The following is an 18126-nucleotide window of genomic DNA, read 5'->3' as shown; positions in this document are numbered from 1 at the left end:
GCCCTACACGTATTCACACTCCCATAGAGTCTGATATAAGATGTGATCTCCAACCCATCCTGTCTCCCCCAGCTGGTGGTGGGAGAAGAGGAGATGGGTGTTGAGTAGAAATCTGTATGATGCTCAGGAAGGGAAGAGGAAGACCCTTCAAATCTCCAAAATACCCTCCTTAGGACTTGGAGTAGCTACTGCTGAGACCCAAACATTTTGGATCTTAGATCCAGTTAATTACTAGTTGGTTCCAAAATTCCTTTTCCATAATATTTCCCTTTCTTTGTCTGGCTTTGTTTCCATTATCTTTCCCAATTCTACCTCCCCAGTGTTGAATCTCCTGGACCTACAGAGCAGAGAATTGAGATGACTCTGGGTCTTTATCCCCTTATTTTGTTCAGTGAGATCTTGAGGCATCTTCCCTTTGCCTTGCTGATCCTTTGGGCTAGGTTATCTTTGGAGCCTCGATATCTTTGCCCCCAGCCCCAATCTTTGTGTCTGCATGTTTCTTTCACTGAAAGGGATTTCTTCCAAATTTGCCTTCCTATATTTGGGGGGCGGGTGTCTTTGTTTCTCTTAGGGCTCCTCCCTCTAGGTTTACCCCAGCGCAACAGTGAGGCCCTTGAGGTTTGGACAGGGGGAGCAGGGCTTCCTTCTTGCCCCCGAGACAACTGTGAACCCAAGGATGGCCAGGCCGTGTCAGGGCCCGGGCACGCCAGGTCACTTCTCATTCTGGGCACAGGCGCCTGGTCGATGCCCTGCTGTTCGTTCCCCCTTCCAAACGGCCCTCCTCTTGGCCCCCGCCCCCTGCGCCCGCCTGGAAAAGGCAAATTTGACATTTTTAAATCCCGAGCCTTAGAGGGATCGATGCGGCCTGAGGGCCCCGCCCGGGGTCGATATTCCTGATTGGGAAGCGGCCGCTGCGCAGAGCCCGCGTGTAAATCACCCGGGCTGGGGGAGGGAGCTCGGGGAGCCTACCGCGTCCCAGGAGCGCGAGGCTAGGTGCGGTCCGGGCCCGACCGGGACCCGAGGGTGACGGAATGAGAACCACAGCTTTAAAGAACCAGAGGGACGCTCGCCCAGGGCCTATCCCCTCCCCCGCATAGCCCTGCCAACTCCCCTGGCCGGCACCGGTCTCGCTTCAGCGGCCGCCACCCTTCGTTGCCCCTGGAGCCGCCGGGGAGGCCGGTGTCGAAGCCAGCCATGCGGCGGCTCCTCTCCGGCCGCTCCCGCGGGGCCCGGGCTTCGGCGGCGGCTGTCACGGAGCCGACAGGCCGGGCCGACCAGGAAGGGGCGGGTGGCGGGGGAGAGGCAGTGGGGGAGGCTGGCTCAGCTTTGGTGCTCAGTAGGTGCGCAACAGATGTTTGCGGAATTGAGGGATCACAAGGTGGCCTGGAACACCAAGGGACACGGGCCCGGAGCGAAAAGGAATGGGCGCGGTAGGAGGCAACCCAGGTCTAGTGAGGATGAAAGGCTGGCATACCGGCCAGGTTAAATAAGCGTTCTAGATCACGGGGGAGGTCTGGGTGCAAAGAGTGAGAGAAAATGGGGCTGTCAGGGAAGTTCAGGCGACACCTAGAAACGCTTCCTTCTCCCCTGACCTCCAATCCTTGTCTCCTTATGTGGGGAAATCGAGGCAGTCAAGGCCGAGAAGGTCCAGGAAGGGGAAAGCGGGACTACTGGCGAGGCTAGAGTAGTAACCAGAATTCCCTCGTGGGTCTCTAATCACCCGGCCAACCCAGATCCAGTTGCTGGTAAATACACCACCACGCCCCCCACCTCCACTCAGACCCTCGCCTCCCGCTTCAGCTTGTCAGATCCCCCTACCTCCCACCCCGCGCCAGTTTATAGAACAACAATTTGGGGAAAACAATCCGGGCCGAGTGACGGCCCCTTAATTGTGACAAAGTGAGTGCGGGCGGCTGGAGAGAGCGCTAGGGCGGGAGCGCGGTGGGGCGAGGCGCAGGCAGAAGCGCCTCTCACCCGCCCCGCCACCCCCTCGTTCTCATTCTGGTCACCTCCCATCCCTCTCCTTGACTCTTCTCCAATTCCTCTTCTCTCAGCCCCTCGCACCTCCCTTCACTTGTTCCTCCATCGCTCTTCCCTTTCCTTTCGGTAACAGATCTCCCGCTTCCCTTCCCCCGCCGCCCCTCCCCCGGTGCGCTGTTTCCTGGCTCACTTCAACCTCTTTCCTCCGCCCTCTACTCTTTTCTCCATCTTTTCCTCGCTCTCAGATTGCCCTTGGGCCCCAGTCTCTCCCAGCACAATCCGCTTCTCTCCCTCCCCTGTCCTCACTTCCTGAGATGAACCCCAAGTTCCCTCTACCCCAACCCCGAGAGGCCAGCGCAGCCCTACACTCCTGGGTTCCTCGAGCAGCAGAGTTAGCTGCGCCCTGCGCCCAGGGTGCCTGGGCGGCCTCCCCCTTCCTTCCCCCTTCCGCAGCTACGATCCCCACCCCTCTTCCTGCGCCGGGAGCTAGTTTGTTTGTCCAGCGGCTGCCGCTGCCGCCCGCGCTGTTTGCCAAGATTAGCGCGCCGCGGCGCAGTGCGGGCCCAATTAAGTCTCATTCATTATTCAGCGTCCAGTCCTCCCCCGCCCCCAGCGCGCGTCTGGGGCTTCACTTCTCTGTCCCTCCCAGTCTAGGCCCCTCAAAGAGCCCTGAGGGACCATATAGTGTCTCCCCGGGTAAAGGTTATAAGGACTAGGGGCGGGGGGAGGCAGGTGGGAGGGAACACAGCACTTTGCCTGCAGCTGGGAGGCGACCCGAGTGAGGCTTACAGGGCCCCGCCCCTCCATCGAGTCAAAACTGGGAGATCTTAGAGATTGAAGCTCTCCCAGTTTCTTTTTCCTTCCTTCCTTCCTTCCTTCCTTCCTTCCTTCCTTCCTTCCTTCCTTCCTTCCTTCCTTCCTTTCTTTCTTTTCTTTTTCCCTTTTTTTTTTTTTTTAACAGAGGAAGAAATTGAGGCCCTAGAAGCGTCATGATTTGTCAAGGTCACGGTTTCCTAACGCAGGAATGGAGCCCGGGTCACTGAAAGGAAGTCATTTCGGAGCAGAGGTGGAAGGAAGACCGATTACTTTTCCCCTGAGTCCTGGGCTGTGGCTTTGCTGACTTGCTGGGGGCATTTCTGACCCTCTATTTTTGTTCTGATTCTCCCTCACCCATATCTAACTGGCGGGACAGAGCAACCTCGGGGCTCCCAGTGGATCCAGAGGCTTTTCGGGTTCAGGCCCAGGCTCAGGCCTTTACGTATAACCCCCTATCTGGAAGGCCTGAAGGCAGGGCACCGAGAGAAATTTTTGTGTGAGGGGGTCCTTCCTTCCAACCTGTCAGTGGTTGTCTCTTGCCTTAGAGGAACTGGAGGTGGCAGTTCTTGAAAGGCAGCAGAGAGTGATTAGAGAAGTGTGCAGCCTGAGGTGAGGAAAGGGTCACTTTCCACTGTGAGGATAAGAAGATGCAATCAAAAGCCTGTTTTTTAGCACTACAGATGGAATCTCCTCCTTGCTCCAGAGCTCTGAGCTGCCTGCTGCACCCCAGCCTCGCGACAAGGTGAGTCTGGAATCCTCCCTGGCCCGCCCTTCCGTGAGCGGCACCGCCACCTGGCGGTCATAGCATGGTGCTGCAGGAAGCGCGCTCTAACTGAGGTGGGGCGTGGGGCCAGCCCCTAGAAGGCGGGGTGAGCCTGGAAACCTTCAACTGAGTGTAAGCGAGAGGGTGGAAGATAGGAGTGTAGGGCGGGCAGGTGATTTCGAGGGGGTTGGGACGGCCTTAGGGAGGGGCCTAATCCCAGACCTCCGACTTCCGTGACATAGAGGTCAGAGACAAAGTCCACTTGGATGGAAGTGGGAGCAGAATGAGAGGGGCCATTTTGATTCTGTGGTTGAAGAAAATAGCTGATCTGACGCTGTCTGGGAGCCGGTTTGGCCAGGTACTGCCGCCCCACCTGGGTCTAGCGGTGCTGGCTGGGGGTGACAGACCGGCAGGTAGCTTTGGCATTTGGTTTGATATTCTGAAAATTTGCCTGGTGGCTTTGGACAAGTCTGCCTTGGAAGGAGGTAGCTGAGTTGTGAGGTGCTAAGGTATAAGTCAAAATGTTTCTCTGAATGTTTAAGTGGAGGGAATTCAGGACCCAGTTCGTGGGAAATTTTTATGTCCTGGAGAGATGGGAAGGCTGGAGAGGAGCTGAAACCTGGGCCAAGTGACTGAGAGCATAGTGGAAGTTGGGGCTGAGAATGGGAACAGGGAGAAGGTTAGGCAGGGGCTTTACAAATGTGTGGCAATTTTGGAAAGTCATCCTGTTCAGCCCTTTCTATCCATACTACTCTGCTGTGAGTCATTCTCCAGGTCTGAAATTTAAGCTTCTGCTTTTTCATTCCTGCCCTGAGTTCTCAGTTTCTCAACTGAAAGTACTTAAAACATTTTTTTTCCTTTGAATTTGTAGTTGTCATGATTATAAAGAATAGGACTGAGGTACTGAACAAAGGGTTTGGGACAACTAGCATTTCAGGGATACTAAGGCAGATCTGGACTCAACTTTTACTGAAAAGAGAAATGGGACCTGGATATAGTCTTATGATTCTTTTTTTCCATCTCTTAGGGTCTAAGGATAATTCTGAGGCTATGATGGGCATGATTCCCATAGAAGACCTGAGATTTCTGCACTCTGAGCAATATCAAATGCCACTGGATTTGTTCTTGCCCTAGAGGATGGCGAAAGGGCTCCTTGTGACCTACGTCCTTTGGGCTGTAGGGGGCCCTGCTGGGCTTCACCACCTATACTTGGGAAGGGACAGTCATGCCCTGCTCTGGATGCTTACCCTGGGGGGAGGTGGGCTGGGCTGGCTTTGGGAATTCTGGAATCTCCCAAACTTTGTAGCTCAAGCCAACAGAGCCCAGGGACAGAAACAGAGCTCAAGAGAGGGGATACCCCCACTGAGTCCCATTCGCTTTTTTGGCCAGATGATAGTGGGCATATATTTTGGCCTTGTGGCTCTGATTAGCTTTTCTTCCATGGCCAACTTCTACATTGTGGGCCTCCCACTGGCAGTTGGCTTAGGTGTCTTGCTGGTGGCTACTATTGGCAACCAAACCTCAGATTTTAAGAACACTCTAGGAGCAGCATTTCTTACTTCCCCTATATTCTATGGCCGCCCCATAGCCATCCTGCCCATCAGCTTGGCTGCCAGCATCACAGCCCAGAAGCATCGCCGCTATAAACCTTCAGTGGAGTCAGAGACACTCAGTGTGCGGCTCTACCGGCTCGGTTTGGCTTATCTTGCTTTCACAGGCCCGCTGGCATACAGTACCCTGTGGAACACAGCTGCCACTCTCAGTTATGTGTCAGAAACACTTGGCTCCTTCTTAAGTTGGTTCAGCTTTTTCCCCCTTCTTGGCCGCCTTATGGAGTCAGTCCTCCTTCTGCCTTACCAAATCTGGTGGCTATTAGTTGGGGATTCAGGTATCAACAACCGCTACTTCCAGGAGTGGGAGAAGTTCTATGAGTTTGTTCACAGTTTTCAGGATGAGAAGCGCCAGCTGGCTTACCAGGTAAGGCTTTCTTCCCTCTCATTCCAACCTGGGTGGCTCTGGGAGTTAGGATAAGCCTTGTTGGAGCTGGTGCCCTCCACATGGAAGTACTGTTCTTATCTCAGATAGCCAGGTTCAGGAAAGGTGTCCTAGCTTCTTTGGAACACTGTACATTGGGCAAAGGTACAGGACACTAGTAGTGAGGGAAAGAAATTTATGTGTATATATTTACTTTTTATTGAGGTATAACATATATAAAATACACTATTTTTATGTATATGCCGCTCAGATCAAGGCATGGAACATTTACAGCACTAAGAAACTTTTTTCATTCCCCTTCCCAATCTATACTCCCACTTCAAAGGTAACGTTTATTCTGACTCCATAACCAGAGTAGGTTTACTTTCTTTTTTTCTTTTTTCTTTTTTGTTCAATGGTTTGTTTATGTGCTGCGAGGGCTCAAAATCCAACCCAAAAGACTTGAATTCTAATCTGAGGTGAACTGTTCCAGAGGTACTAATAGCCTGCTTTAGCAAAGGAGCAGGGAGAGACCCATGTACAAATTGTGAGATTCTAATTTGTCAGCTTCTGTTTCCCTAAGGTTTTGGGCCTCTCAGATGGGGCAACAAATGAAGAAATACATCGTAGTTACCGGGAGCTAGTGAAGGTCTGGCATCCCGACCACAACCAGCACCAGAGAGAGGAGGCCCAAAGGCATTTCCTGGAGATCCAGGCTGCATATGAATTTCTGACTCAGCCAAAGAAGCCCAGAGGATCCCAGAGGTGAAAATCAACTTTCTTGGAGAATGGAGTCTTCACAGCAGAGTGGGGAAGCTTATCCTAAGTCTTCTTTTGCCCATCTGAGGTATCTCAACAGTGTTAAAAAAAAAAAAAAAACTGTCTACTTGCAGTGAAGATGTGGAAATCTTATAGGGTTGAGAACAATTGTGGTAGAAAATACATTTATGTTCTGCATTCTTGGTTATTGTCTTTATTTATTTTTGGTACTGGGAATTTAACCCAGGGGCACTTTACCCTGAGCTACATTCCCAGTCCTTTTTTTTTTTTTTTTAAGAGAGAGAGAGAGAGAGAGAGAGAGAGAGAATTTTTTAATATTTATTTTTTAGTTCTCGGCGGACACAACATCTTTGTTCGTATGTGGTGCTGAGGATCCAACCCGGGCCACACGCATGCCAGGCGAGCGCGCTACCCCTTGAGCCACATCCCCAGCAGCTTTATTTTTTATCTTGAGACAGGGTTTCACAAAGATCCTGAGGTTCACACCAAGTTGCTGAGGCTGGCCTAAAACTTTCAATCCTCCTGGCTCAGCCTCACAGATAGATCACTGGTATTATAGGCCTGGGCCACAATGCACTGCTGCTATGGTTTTCTTGACTACATTTGCTTAAAACCAAAGAGTGAAAGACGTATTATAAAGACAATAAAATACCTTCCAAAGGATCAGCCGCCTTATGCCACACCTGGTACATTGATGTATAGTGGAGGAAAATCATTTGACTTTTTAAAAATGTGTAAAAGCACTGGGTTAGAAGATTGAAGGAAGGGCTAGGGTTGTAGCTCAGTGGTAGAGTGCTTGCCTAGCATGTGTGAGGCACTGGGTTTGATTCTCAGCACTATATATAAGTAAATAAAATAAAGGTCCATCAACAACTAATAAAAAAATTTTTAAAAAGAAGGTTGAAGGAAAAATATGAGAGTTCTAATATTTCATAAACTGTCCTGTGACAATAGGGATTTGATCTATCTGTAGATTACCAAGAAGTAAGACTGAGTTTAAATTTCAAAATCTGAAAAAAATAATTCCATTTACAGAAAACTTTCTACAACTATACTTTTCCCAAAAGGAACAAGCTGCTGCAGAAGGGAAACAGTTCCTCTGCTTAGAAAAATATTGTAGAGATCCCTCAAACTTTACCTGAATGGTTGGACTGGCTGAGTTCTTAGGTCTTCTCAACTCTTGAGGTCTGATTTTGAGGTACACACTCTGTTCCCAGGACTTTACAATCTGATGAGGTATTATGATTTAGATAGACAGTATCCCCTGAAAGGTCATGTTAAGTAATGCAGAAAAATTTGGAGGTGAAATGATTAGATCATGAGAGCTCTAATTTAATCAGTGGATTGATCCATTTGATAGATTAATAATTTGAATGGAAGCCAGGCATGGTGATGTATGCCTGTAAAGTCAGCGATTTGGGAAGATGAGGCAGGAGAGTTGCAAGTTAGTGGCCAGACTCAGCAACTTGGAGACCTTAGGCAACTTGTTGAGACCCTGTCTCAAAATAAAAAGGCTAGGAATGTGGTTCAGTGGTAAAGCACTCCTCAGTTGAATCCCCAGTACCAAAAAATTTTGGTTTCCAAAGCCTATTGATAACTTGCTCTTTTTTGTGTATATGGTACCCTGGACTGAACCCAGAGGGCGCTTAACCACTGAGCTATATCCCCAACACTCCCAGCTGCATCCCCCCATCCCCCCTACCCCCCCACTCCACACCGCTTTTTTTTTTTTTTTTTTTTTTTAATTTAGAGACAGAGTCTCTCTAAATTGCTTAGGGCTTTGCTAAGTTGCTGAGGTTAGCTTTGAACTCACAATCTTCCTGTCTCAGCTTCCCAAGCCTCTGGTATTGCAAGTGTACACAGTGCCCTACTTAAAAAAATTTTTTTGGAATGGATAACTGGGTGGTAACTGTAGGTACAGTGTGGGTGGAGAAAGTAGGTCACTGGGGGCATATCAGTTGGGATTATATCTTGTCCCTGGCTCCTACCTGGGTACTTTGTCTGTCTCTCGCTCGGTTTCTCTGTCTCTCTCTCTCTCTCCCCACTTCCCAGTTACCATGAGTTGAGAGTTTTCTTTCACCTGCCCTTCTGCCATGATGTTCTGTCTCACTTAGACCCAGAACAATGGAGTCTGCCAACCATCGACTGAACCTCTGAGACTGTGAGTGCAAAAAGACTTTTCCTCCTCTAGGTTGTTCTTTTTTGGAGGAAGTGTTAGTCTTTTTTTAAAAAAAATATTTTATTTTTTTATTTTTATGTGATGCTAAGGATTGAAGCCAGTGCCTCACACATGCTAGGCAAGCACTCTGCCACTGAGCTATAGCTCCAGCCCATCTAGATTATTCTTGTCAGGTTTTTTGATCACCGCAATGTATCTTACTAACACATGGGGAATGATAATATAGGTACATAAATATTGAAGTCTAGGTGTTGTAAGGACAAATGAGGCAAGGCACCGAAGATAGCAGGAAACAGTTTTATTTGGGTGCAGCCAGGTTCAGAGGGCACAGCTTTTGCTGTAATCAATTAACCCCTGCACCCCGAGTTCAGGTAATTTCAGAGTTTTATACCCAGCATGTAAAGGGAGGTGCTCAGAAGTTCACAGTCTGCAGAAGGTTCACATAAAAACAGCTTTTTCTTTCACTGTTCTGAACTCTTTAAGGACAACACCTGAGAAGGGGAGAGCTTCTCCCCTTTCTTTCCTTCCCCTGTCAGCTGTTAACCATGGAGCCCAATTGTAACTTTTTTTTTTAATATTTATTTATTTATTTTTTAGTTTTCGGCAGACACAACATCTTTGTTTGTATGTGGTACTGAGGATCGAACCCCGGGCCGCACGCATGCCAGGCAAGCGCACTACTGCTTGAGCCACATCCCCAGCCCAAAAGGAATTTATTTCATTCTATGTAATTGGCCAGAAGTGGAAGAAAGTCCACAATGTCTTAGTTTGCGGAAGAAGACTGGGGATCAGGGACATGTTAAAATTATGTACCTTTACTTCAGTCTTCTTGATCTTTTTTTGTGCATATGCATCCTTCACACTTTTTTTCTTTTTTGGTACCTGGGATTGAACCTGGAGGTGCTTAACCACTGAGCCACATCACCAGTCCTGTTTACTTTTTATTTTGAGATAGTGTCTCCCTGAGTTGGTGAGGCTGGCTTTAAACTTGTAATCTTCCTCCTTCTTCTGCCTCCTCAGCTGCTGGGATTATAGGCATGCACCACAACACCTGGCTTCATACTTTTTTCCTGGATATTAACTCTGGGTTATTTATTTATTTTTTAACTAGGGGTGTCATTCAGTGGTAGAGCGTGTGCTTAGCATGTTCAAGGCCCTGGGTTTGAGCCCTATTACTGGGGGAAAAAAAGTAGGATTATGTCCTTGAAGGAGCCCAGGGAAATTCATCCCAATATATGGCACCCTGGAATGCTGATTACTTTAAATTAACGGCCCTTGAAAAACAGCAAATGCTGGAAGATACTTTGTGATGCTTATTAATCTGCCCAAAGATTGCCCCACCAAAGAAGAAAAGAGTTAATCATCTTTGGTCCCTTCCCTGAGTTTTCATTAAATAAACTTATATTTGAAGGAAGAAGATAAAATAATATAACCACACCCAGACAGATTTTTGTCACAAGTTATTGTCAGTCTCCTAGGCCCATTAGATTCCCAAAGAGATAAAAAAATAAAAAATTTTAAAATTAATTAATTAATAAAAAAAAAAGATTCCCAAAGAGAGCCATTTACTAACTATTGTCTGAACTTTGGGCCCAGTTATTCACCTAAAATCATTTGCTATTCCTCAAATTGTCATCTTTCCCCTCCCTTATGAAGAAGGGCACATAATCATCTGGACCTCACTGGGTTATTTGAGTAATAATGCTCTTGTGATTCTCCACTGTACATATTAATAACTTATATAACTTTTCTCCTATTAATTTACTTATCATTAGTTTATTCCAGTGAACCTTCTGAACCTTCACCCCTCTATTAGCTAGTATTCTCTACAGATTAATAGAAAAAAAAATAGTTACTGGGCTTGATGGTGTGTGCCTGTAGTACCAACATTTGGGAGGCTGAGAGAGGAGGATGGCGTGAGCCCAGAAGTTGTAATGCTGGAGCCAGGAACTTTTGGTCCTATGACAGTACTAATGAAACCAAGCCAAAGAGTACAAACACAGGCAAAGCTTCAATGGGAGTGTTTCCCCCAAGGAGATATAGCACTGATAGATCAGGCTGCTCCCTGAACAAAAGACAAGACTAGGCTTTTATTCTGGTTGCTGGGGTGGTGGGCTACTATCTGGCAACTTTTTACTGGTGTGAGTGTGGTATTTTTATTTTCCAAGAAATTTCTTCCTTGTGAAAGATAGTTTACTCTTGGAGAGGTTATGGTGCCAATATTCTGACTTTTATGATGCAACTGCTCTAATGGCTTTCCTGTTCTTTACAATAAGATTGTTTAAAAATGTGGGCGAGGGCTGGAGATGTAGCTCAAGTGGTAGTGCGCTTGCCTGCATGCATGCGGCCCAGGTTCGATCCTCAGCACCACATACAAACAAAGATGTTGTGTTCGCCAAAAACTAAAAAATAAATATTAAAAAATTTTTTTCTCTCTCTCTCTCTCTCTCACTCACTCTCTCTTTAAAAAAAAAGTGTGGGCGAGGAGGAAAGAAAAGAAAAAAAAAAAAGAAAGGTTCATGTCAATTTTAAGGATTGACATAGGTTAGGGGGTTAAGACCTCTAGTGTTTTTCTATATTTTCTGCATATCATTCTTTCAGTGAATGACCAGTAAGAGGCTAAGGCCAGTATGTCCTAATCTTGAGGTTCCCCCATCCCCCTAGTCAACCTCAGTTTTTTAAAAATCTTCAATCCCAGTGATGATCCCTATCTGTCTCAGTTGGAGACCAGCCTGGGTAACATAGCCAGATATCATCTCTAAACAACAACAACAACAAGCGAGAAAAAATAGAAAATAAATTGTAGGAGGCTGGGGTTGAGGCTCAGTGGCAGAGTGCTTGCCTCGTACATGTGAGGCACTGGGTTGGATCCTCAGCACCACATAAAAATGAATCAAAAAATAAAGATATTGCATCTGTCTATAACTAAAAAATATTTTTAAAAATTATAGATATTTTCTCTTAGCATGCATATATTAAAAAAAAAATTAAGGCATGGTGGTGCATGTGTGTAATCCCAGCTACACAGGCGGCTGAGGGAAGAGGATCCCAAATTCAAGACCAACCAGGACAATTTAGGGAGACCCTGTCTCAAATAAAATTTTAAAAAGTAAAAAGGTCTAGGAATGTAGCTCAGTGGTAAAGCACTTGCCTAAGCACATGTGAAGCTCTAGGTTTGATAATCAGTACTAAAAAAACCTATTTTTAAATTTTGCCAAAGAATTCACTTACAAGGCATGATTTCAAGACCACGTTAACTTGCACACCTTTTTAAAGTTGTCAAAAATTGATATACATTTTATTTGAAAAACGGTGATTTTGAATTATTTTTTAAAATATCTTTTAGTTGTTTATGGATCTTTATTTTATTTATTCATATGTAGTGCTGAGAATTGAACCCAGTGCCTCAAAATGCTAGGCAGGTGCACTTCCACTGAGCTACAATACTCCTGCCCTATCACAGGGATTTTTTTTTTTTTTTTTTTTTAAAGAGAGAGTGGGACAGAAAGAGAGAATTTTTAACATTTATTTATTTTTTCTTAGTTCTCGGCAGACACAACATCTTCGTTTGTATGTGGTGCTGAGGATCGAACCCGGGCCGCACACACGCTAGGCGAGCGTGCTACCGCTTGAGCCACCTCCCCAGCCCAATCACAGGGAATTTTAACGAAGCATTTCATAGCCTATTTTTGTACCATTATTTATTTATTTACTTTCATGTGGTGCTGAGGATCAAGCCCAGTGCATTACACGTGCTAGGTAAGCCCTCCACCCCTCAGCTACAACTCCAGCCCCTTCAAAATATATTGATTAGTAATTTATTGACATGGTTGTACCACTACATCTGCAAATGTAAATGTCTTTAAAATAGTGTACAAGAAAAAAGACAAGGAGTCATTAGGGGCTTTACTTGGTTTGGAAATTTTTTTTATTGGTTCTCCAATTTTATTACAAAATTTTGTCACAAAAATATGGATATATTTTAATTTATACAGATAGGCACTGTAGATAAGCAGTTCTTATTTTTCCAACATGAACAATGCTACAATAAATATCTTTGGATATTTTCACTGATGCTTTTTGTTTCTTTGAAAATAGATTTCAAAAAGTAATAATGTAAGGTCAAACAAGGCATATTTTAAATTTTGATTCATTCTGTTTAAAGTTACTTCTGGAAAAAGGTGTGACAATTTACACAAAGTTGTGGCAAAGAAAAGAGAATAGTCTTTTCTTTTTAACTGGCAAGGAATGTTATCACTCTTAAATTTTTGTCAAGATGGTGGGTGAGAAATGGTTTTGAATTACTTTAATTTACATTGCCCTGACTCCTAGTGAAGTTGAGCATCTTTTCAAATATTATTTGGCATTTGCATTTCCTCTTCAATGTAGTGCCTACTCATATCTCATAGTCTCACTTTTTTTTTTTTTTTTTTTTTTTTTTTAAGGTGCTGGGAATCTAACCCAGGGCTTCCTGCATACTTAGTCAAGCATTCTACCTCTGACATAATCCTCAACCCCTTGTTTTTAAAAATTTTAATTGTGTTCCTATTTGTCATTATCTTACCTGTTTTGTTAATCCTTGCTTGTTAGAAACCTTAACCTATTGTAAAAAGCATTGTAGATATTTTCCCCCAGTCTATGACTGGTCTTTTGACTTTGCTCTGGGGAATCAAAATTGGCATTAGGATTGGAATCAGTTTTCATGGGATTTTCCTGGCTGTGTGATTTGAGTTCCTTTAGCCTCTCAGAGCCTTAATTTCCTCTAAAACTGACCTACAACCCCAACTTAAAAAAAAAAAATTATCTTTTATTCTTGGAGGTGCTTAACCAGTGAGTCAGTCACATCTCCAGCCCTTTTAATTTTATATTTTCAACAGGTTTTCGCCAAATTGCTAAGACTGTTCTTGAACTCATGCTCCTAGGACCTGCCTCAGCCTCTGGAGACACTGGGATTACAGGCGAGAGCCACTCCACCTGCCTTAATTTTTTGTCTTTTGAGACAGGGTTTTGCTAAAACACTGAGAGTCTCACTAAATTGCTGAGGCTAGCTCAAACTTGCAATCTTCTTGCCTCAGTGTTAGAAATAGGAGGTGCCAAAAACATGTTCTCACTAAATTGAGGTTGGGCAAGGTTGACCTTTACTTTGGCAGAGGGTGTGTTACTGGAACCTGGCTAGCAATCGCACCTGGGCACTTTGTATCTAGAACCTACTGCAGCGCTGCCCTTCACTTTAATTGGAGGAGTTTGAGGTTATAATCTACGTGATTGGCTAATTTTAGAATTAGGGCAGGCAAAAGGGAAGGGCTACAATTGGATCCAATTAAGACAATACTAGATTTTGAAAATGAACAAGCAGACTTTCTATTTCTAGATTCAGCCTCTCAAATTGCTGAGATTACACATGTGCGCCATCGTGACCGGTGATGTCATGAGCTTTCAAAGAAGATAACGTATAAAGCAATCAAATATGACTGGGTGTTCCCTTGAGAAACCAGCCTCTACCTCAGACCAAAGCCTGTCCAAGAAAGAGGGCATGACCCTTGTCCTTGGAAAGACCCACAGAGCACTCCTAGGCATATACCCACCCTGCTGGGTCATTTATCTACAAATAGCAGGAGCCAGGTGTCCCTGACTCAGGTTAGGTGAGGACCCATAGCAACCCCCTAGCAATCACCAATCAGCATGAGACAGGGAAAATACCTGGGATGCCAGGTGACCCTCCCAGTAGTTCATGGTGGTTGATAACATGTTGGGAAACCACGTGGTGTGGTACAGCATGTACACCCTTCATGGCTTAAACCAATCAGTTCAAACGAATCCCCCTCTTGTACTAACCAATCACCCCTACCCAACATTGAATATGCTAATCAATGTTAAGAGTTATTGTTTGATTTTCCTGCGGTATGGAATGATTTGCTGTGTGATGTTGTGAGGCATAGAGTATCTCCCCAAAACCTATAAAATCTCACCGAACAAAGGACCAGGACTTACTCCCTGGGACCCCTGCATCAGTAACGGTTGTGAGTCCAGGCTCGAGCTTGCAATAAAGACTCTTGTGTGATTGCATCAGATTTGGCTCCTGGAGGTCTTGGGGTCCCATGAATCTGGCATAACACTATGTTGTATGTGAAGTCCCTGCCTTCCCCAAAGAGTGTATAAAACTGCTGCAAACCCTGGGCTCGGTGCCTCTCAGCGTCACCAGTTGCTGTGTGCACACGGAGGACCAAGCTAGCTCGCAATAAAGCTAGCTGCTTTCGTGGATCTTGGTCTCTGGTGGTCTTTTGGGGATCCCAAAATCGGGCATAACACTTTTCCACCTTCTAGCCTATGTAAGGAAATACCGTTATTTACTTAGTTAACAGCTGTAGAGTGGACGTTCTACCAGTAAGACTAGAATTTTTCTGGAGGATATTAGTATATTTTGTATTTAAAAAAATTCTCCCCTTGGTTTCCTGTAAAATAGCCTATGAATGTTTGCAATTATTAGAAAAAAGTAAATAAGTAGGATGGAGTTTAGTGTTGCACATCTAATCCCAGTGATTTAGGAGGTTGAAGAGTTCAAGACCGGCTTCTTAATGAGACCTTGTCTCAAAATTTAAAAAATAAAAAGTTTAAGGAAATCACTGAATGAAGGAAATAAGGAGAGAGGTGGCTCAACAATAACAGGTTTCCTGGGGACAAACCTGCAGAGGGGAGCCCAGTGGAAACTGAGACCCATCTTCCCTTTACAGCCTGGGGTAGATATAGGAGCATGAGGAAGTGGGGACATTTTTGTGGTTAGGCAGTTGCTAGAGAGTTGTCAGGGAAGGGTCTTTGTGGTGATCACCTCCATTCTTTGAGGTGTTCACTGTTCCATGTTGAACCAGGTGTTTTCCGGATTCTAATCCCAGATAACAATTTCCTTTCTTTTTATGCTGATGGAGTATTGTTTGGGATTAAGGTCAGGTTGAGTCAGAATGACCCTGAGTGACTTTTGTTATAAGATGGAGAATATATTTTAAAATGGCATTTCCTGCCTATGTCAAGTTCTTCCTAAGAAAAAGGACTAGAGAGTAGCTCTGTTGTAAAATGTCCCTGGGTTCAATCCTCAGTACCAAACCAAAGAAATAAAAGAAGAAAGCTGAGTGTTGGGGTGCAGCGGAGCGACGGAGGGGAGAAACCACACAAGAGACTCACTTCATGCAATCGCAGGGGGGAAGTTTATTGAGGATCCTGTTCCAGCGCGCTGGGACTCTGTGCCCACTCAAGAAGGGAGAGCGGCTCAGAGCCCAGAGCGGAGGTCAGGTGGAGCTTAAGTACACTTTTTGGAGAGGGTGGGGGGCTTTGCATACATCAGAACAAATCATCATAAGGCGCGGGAAAATTGAACAACAATTCTGAAACATGATTAGTACATACATTGGCGGGAACAATTTAGGCAGAGATGATTGGTCATTTCTAAGTGGGGTACACATTTAAACTGATTGGTTCTGGGGCCTAGATGCGTACGTGCCATGCTACCTAGAGCCCTTAGCTATTAAACAACCAGGGAATCAATGGAGACATTTACTAGGCAGTTCCCTCATTGTTCTAACAACTTTACAGGGATTACAAGTTCCGGGGATAGCAGAGGAATTGTAACAATAGACTTGTATGATTGTAACAATTGTCTTTTACTTTTTAACCTAATCCCTGCACTTTGGAAACTTTAGGATGCCTGGTCTTTTACACTTTAACTCAGGCTCTGCGGCTTAGAATCAGCTTGGAAATTTTACCTTTACATGAGTAGTTTAGTGGTGGTAGGGTTGCCAGTAGTCTCTGTCCCATTCTCCATTCTTTCCGGTTTCTCTTGTTTTATAATTAAGAAAAGATCATCCCAGCTATTGGTAGCCATTTTGGGATGACTGTTACTGCTGTTTACCAGTGACGAGTCCTTGTGTAAGAGTCTGGCGAAGAGACCACACAAGAGACTGGCTTCATGCAATTGGCAAAAGGGGATTTATTGATTCAGTATGCTGAGGTTCCAGGCTCACTCAGGAAGATAGAGCAGCCCAGAGCCAGAGCAGAGGTGAAGCAGAGCTTAAGTACACTTTTTGGGGAGGGTGGGGCTTTGCATACATCAGAACAAATCATCATGAGGTGCGGGAAAATTGAACAACAACTCAGACATGATTAGTACATTCATTGGCAGGAACAGGCTGGGCAGGGGTGATTGGTCACTTCTAAGCGGGGTACACATTCAAACTGATTGGTTTTGGGGCCTGGATGCCTACGAGCCGAGCTACTCAGAGCCCTTAGCTATTAAACAGCCAGAGGATCAGGAGGAATATTTACTGGGCAGCTCGGGTATTGTCCTAACAGAGGATTTTAACAATACCTCGTCCTTTACCTTTTAACTCAGGCCCTGCAGCTTGGAAACAATGCCTGGTCTCTTACACTTTAACTCAGGCTTTGCGGCTTAGAAACAGCTTAGAAATTTTACCTTTACACTTGCTTCCCAATGCTGAAGTATAACACCAGAGAAGCACGCTGAAGCAAGTTTAGAATGGAAAATTGAAGCTTTATTAAAGGACAGCAGAAAAGACTTCTCCCCAGAAGAAGAAGGGGACCCAAAAGGCAGAATCCATTGAAGGGGGAGGTCTTCTCTCTTTTATAGATAAGGTTTACTTTCAGATTTCCCTCATTCCTATCGAATGCATTCCTATCCAGTTATCTTGCAGTGATGGAATGTAGGTGGGAAGGCCCAAAAGGTGGGGGACTGATGGGCCAGAGGAGTAATCTGGGCAGGAAGGGCTTTTTGATTAGCATCTCCTTGTTTGCTGGGAGCTGCTTCATTAACATTTCCTTGGGATGGGTTCTGGACCTTGGGGACTTTTTCAATTCCCCTTTTCCTGGACTCCATTCTCAATATGGCCTTCATTCTTGATTTTATTTGATATTAGAACCATTTACCTAACTAGACTAACTACCTATCTTTAAATCTGGCTTCTTTACAAGGGAAGTGATTTGGCCTTGAACTTTCAATCCTTCTGCCTCAGCCTCCTAAATCACTGGGATTATTTGGACATGCATCACCTTGCCTGGCTCTAGCCAATTTTTGAAAGGAAGGAAGTATAGGTAGCACAAAAATTATACAAATGTAGATCTTCTAGAAGGGCATGCTGATTCCCATTAACCCTAGGACATTATAATCTCAGAGAATTTGCTGGGGATGTACTTCTCAAAGGATCCTAAGTAATGAAAGTAGGCTGAAAGGAAAAATTTGATAAAATAATTTTTTAAAAACCTAATATATTAATAAGTGAGTTGTCCTTAATCTCTAACTTATTTGACTTCATGAAAGCCAATGATTTCATATTCTCCCACTCTCACAGATAAAAAAAATTCATGAAACCTTTAAAAAGTTGGAAAGGCTGGACAATAGTGGCACACATCTGTAATCCCAGCAATTTGGGAGGCAGGAGGATTGCAGGTTCAAGGTCCGCCTCAGCAATTTAGCAAAACCCTCAGTAATTTATTGAGACTCAAAAAATAAAAGAACTTGGGATGTAGTTCAGTGGTAAAAGGAAAGTACCCCTGGGTTAAATCCTCAGTACCAAATAAGTAATAAAATATAAAAAGGACTGGGTATGGTGGCTCATGCCTATAATCCCAG

The 18126-nt window shown here is 45.0% G+C and overlaps 1 protein-coding gene across 4 annotated transcripts; it reads left to right on the top strand.

Moving 5' to 3' along the window:
* The first annotated feature begins 2799 nt into the window (after nucleotides 1–2799).
* Nucleotides 2800–6490, top strand: Dnajc22 (DnaJ heat shock protein family (Hsp40) member C22). 4 transcript variants are annotated; one of them, XM_040280700.2, is made up of 3 exons: nucleotides 2800–3538; nucleotides 4587–5536; nucleotides 6117–6490. In XM_040280700.2, exons 2-3 carry the CDS (start codon nucleotides 4697–4699, stop codon nucleotides 6300–6302), a joined length of 1026 nt encoding a protein of 341 aa, XP_040136634.1. In that variant the 5' UTR covers nucleotides 2800–3538; nucleotides 4587–4696; the 3' UTR covers nucleotides 6303–6490. The 4 variants fall into 4 exon arrangements, with proteins under 4 accessions (XP_040136634.1, XP_021581928.1, XP_077870866.1 ...); XM_021726253.3 differs by lacking the exon at nucleotides 2800–3538 and adding an exon at nucleotides 3763–3917; XM_078014740.1 differs by lacking the exon at nucleotides 2800–3538 and adding an exon at nucleotides 3776–3972.
* The last annotated feature ends 11636 nt before the right edge of the window (nucleotides 6491–18126 follow it).

The sequence above is a fragment of the Ictidomys tridecemlineatus genome, chromosome 6, assembly GCF_052094955.1.
Source record: "Ictidomys tridecemlineatus isolate mIctTri1 chromosome 6, mIctTri1.hap1, whole genome shotgun sequence".
Taxonomy (NCBI): Eukaryota; Metazoa; Chordata; class Mammalia; order Rodentia; family Sciuridae; genus Ictidomys; species Ictidomys tridecemlineatus.
The sequence above is the reverse complement of the archived record's forward strand: the minus strand, read 5'-3'. Positions and strand labels throughout refer to the sequence as shown.

Excerpts from the sequence above, each read along its gene's own strand:
- Dnajc22 (XM_040280700.2), top strand. The coding sequence starts at position 4,697 with ATGGCGAAAGGGCTCCTTGTGACCTACGTCCTTTGGGCTGTAGGGGGC. Across the intron at positions 5,537-6,116 it reads AGCGCCAGCTGGCTTACCAG|GTTTTGGGCCTCTCAGATGG; the intron begins GTAAGGCTTTCT and ends TGTTTCCCTAAG.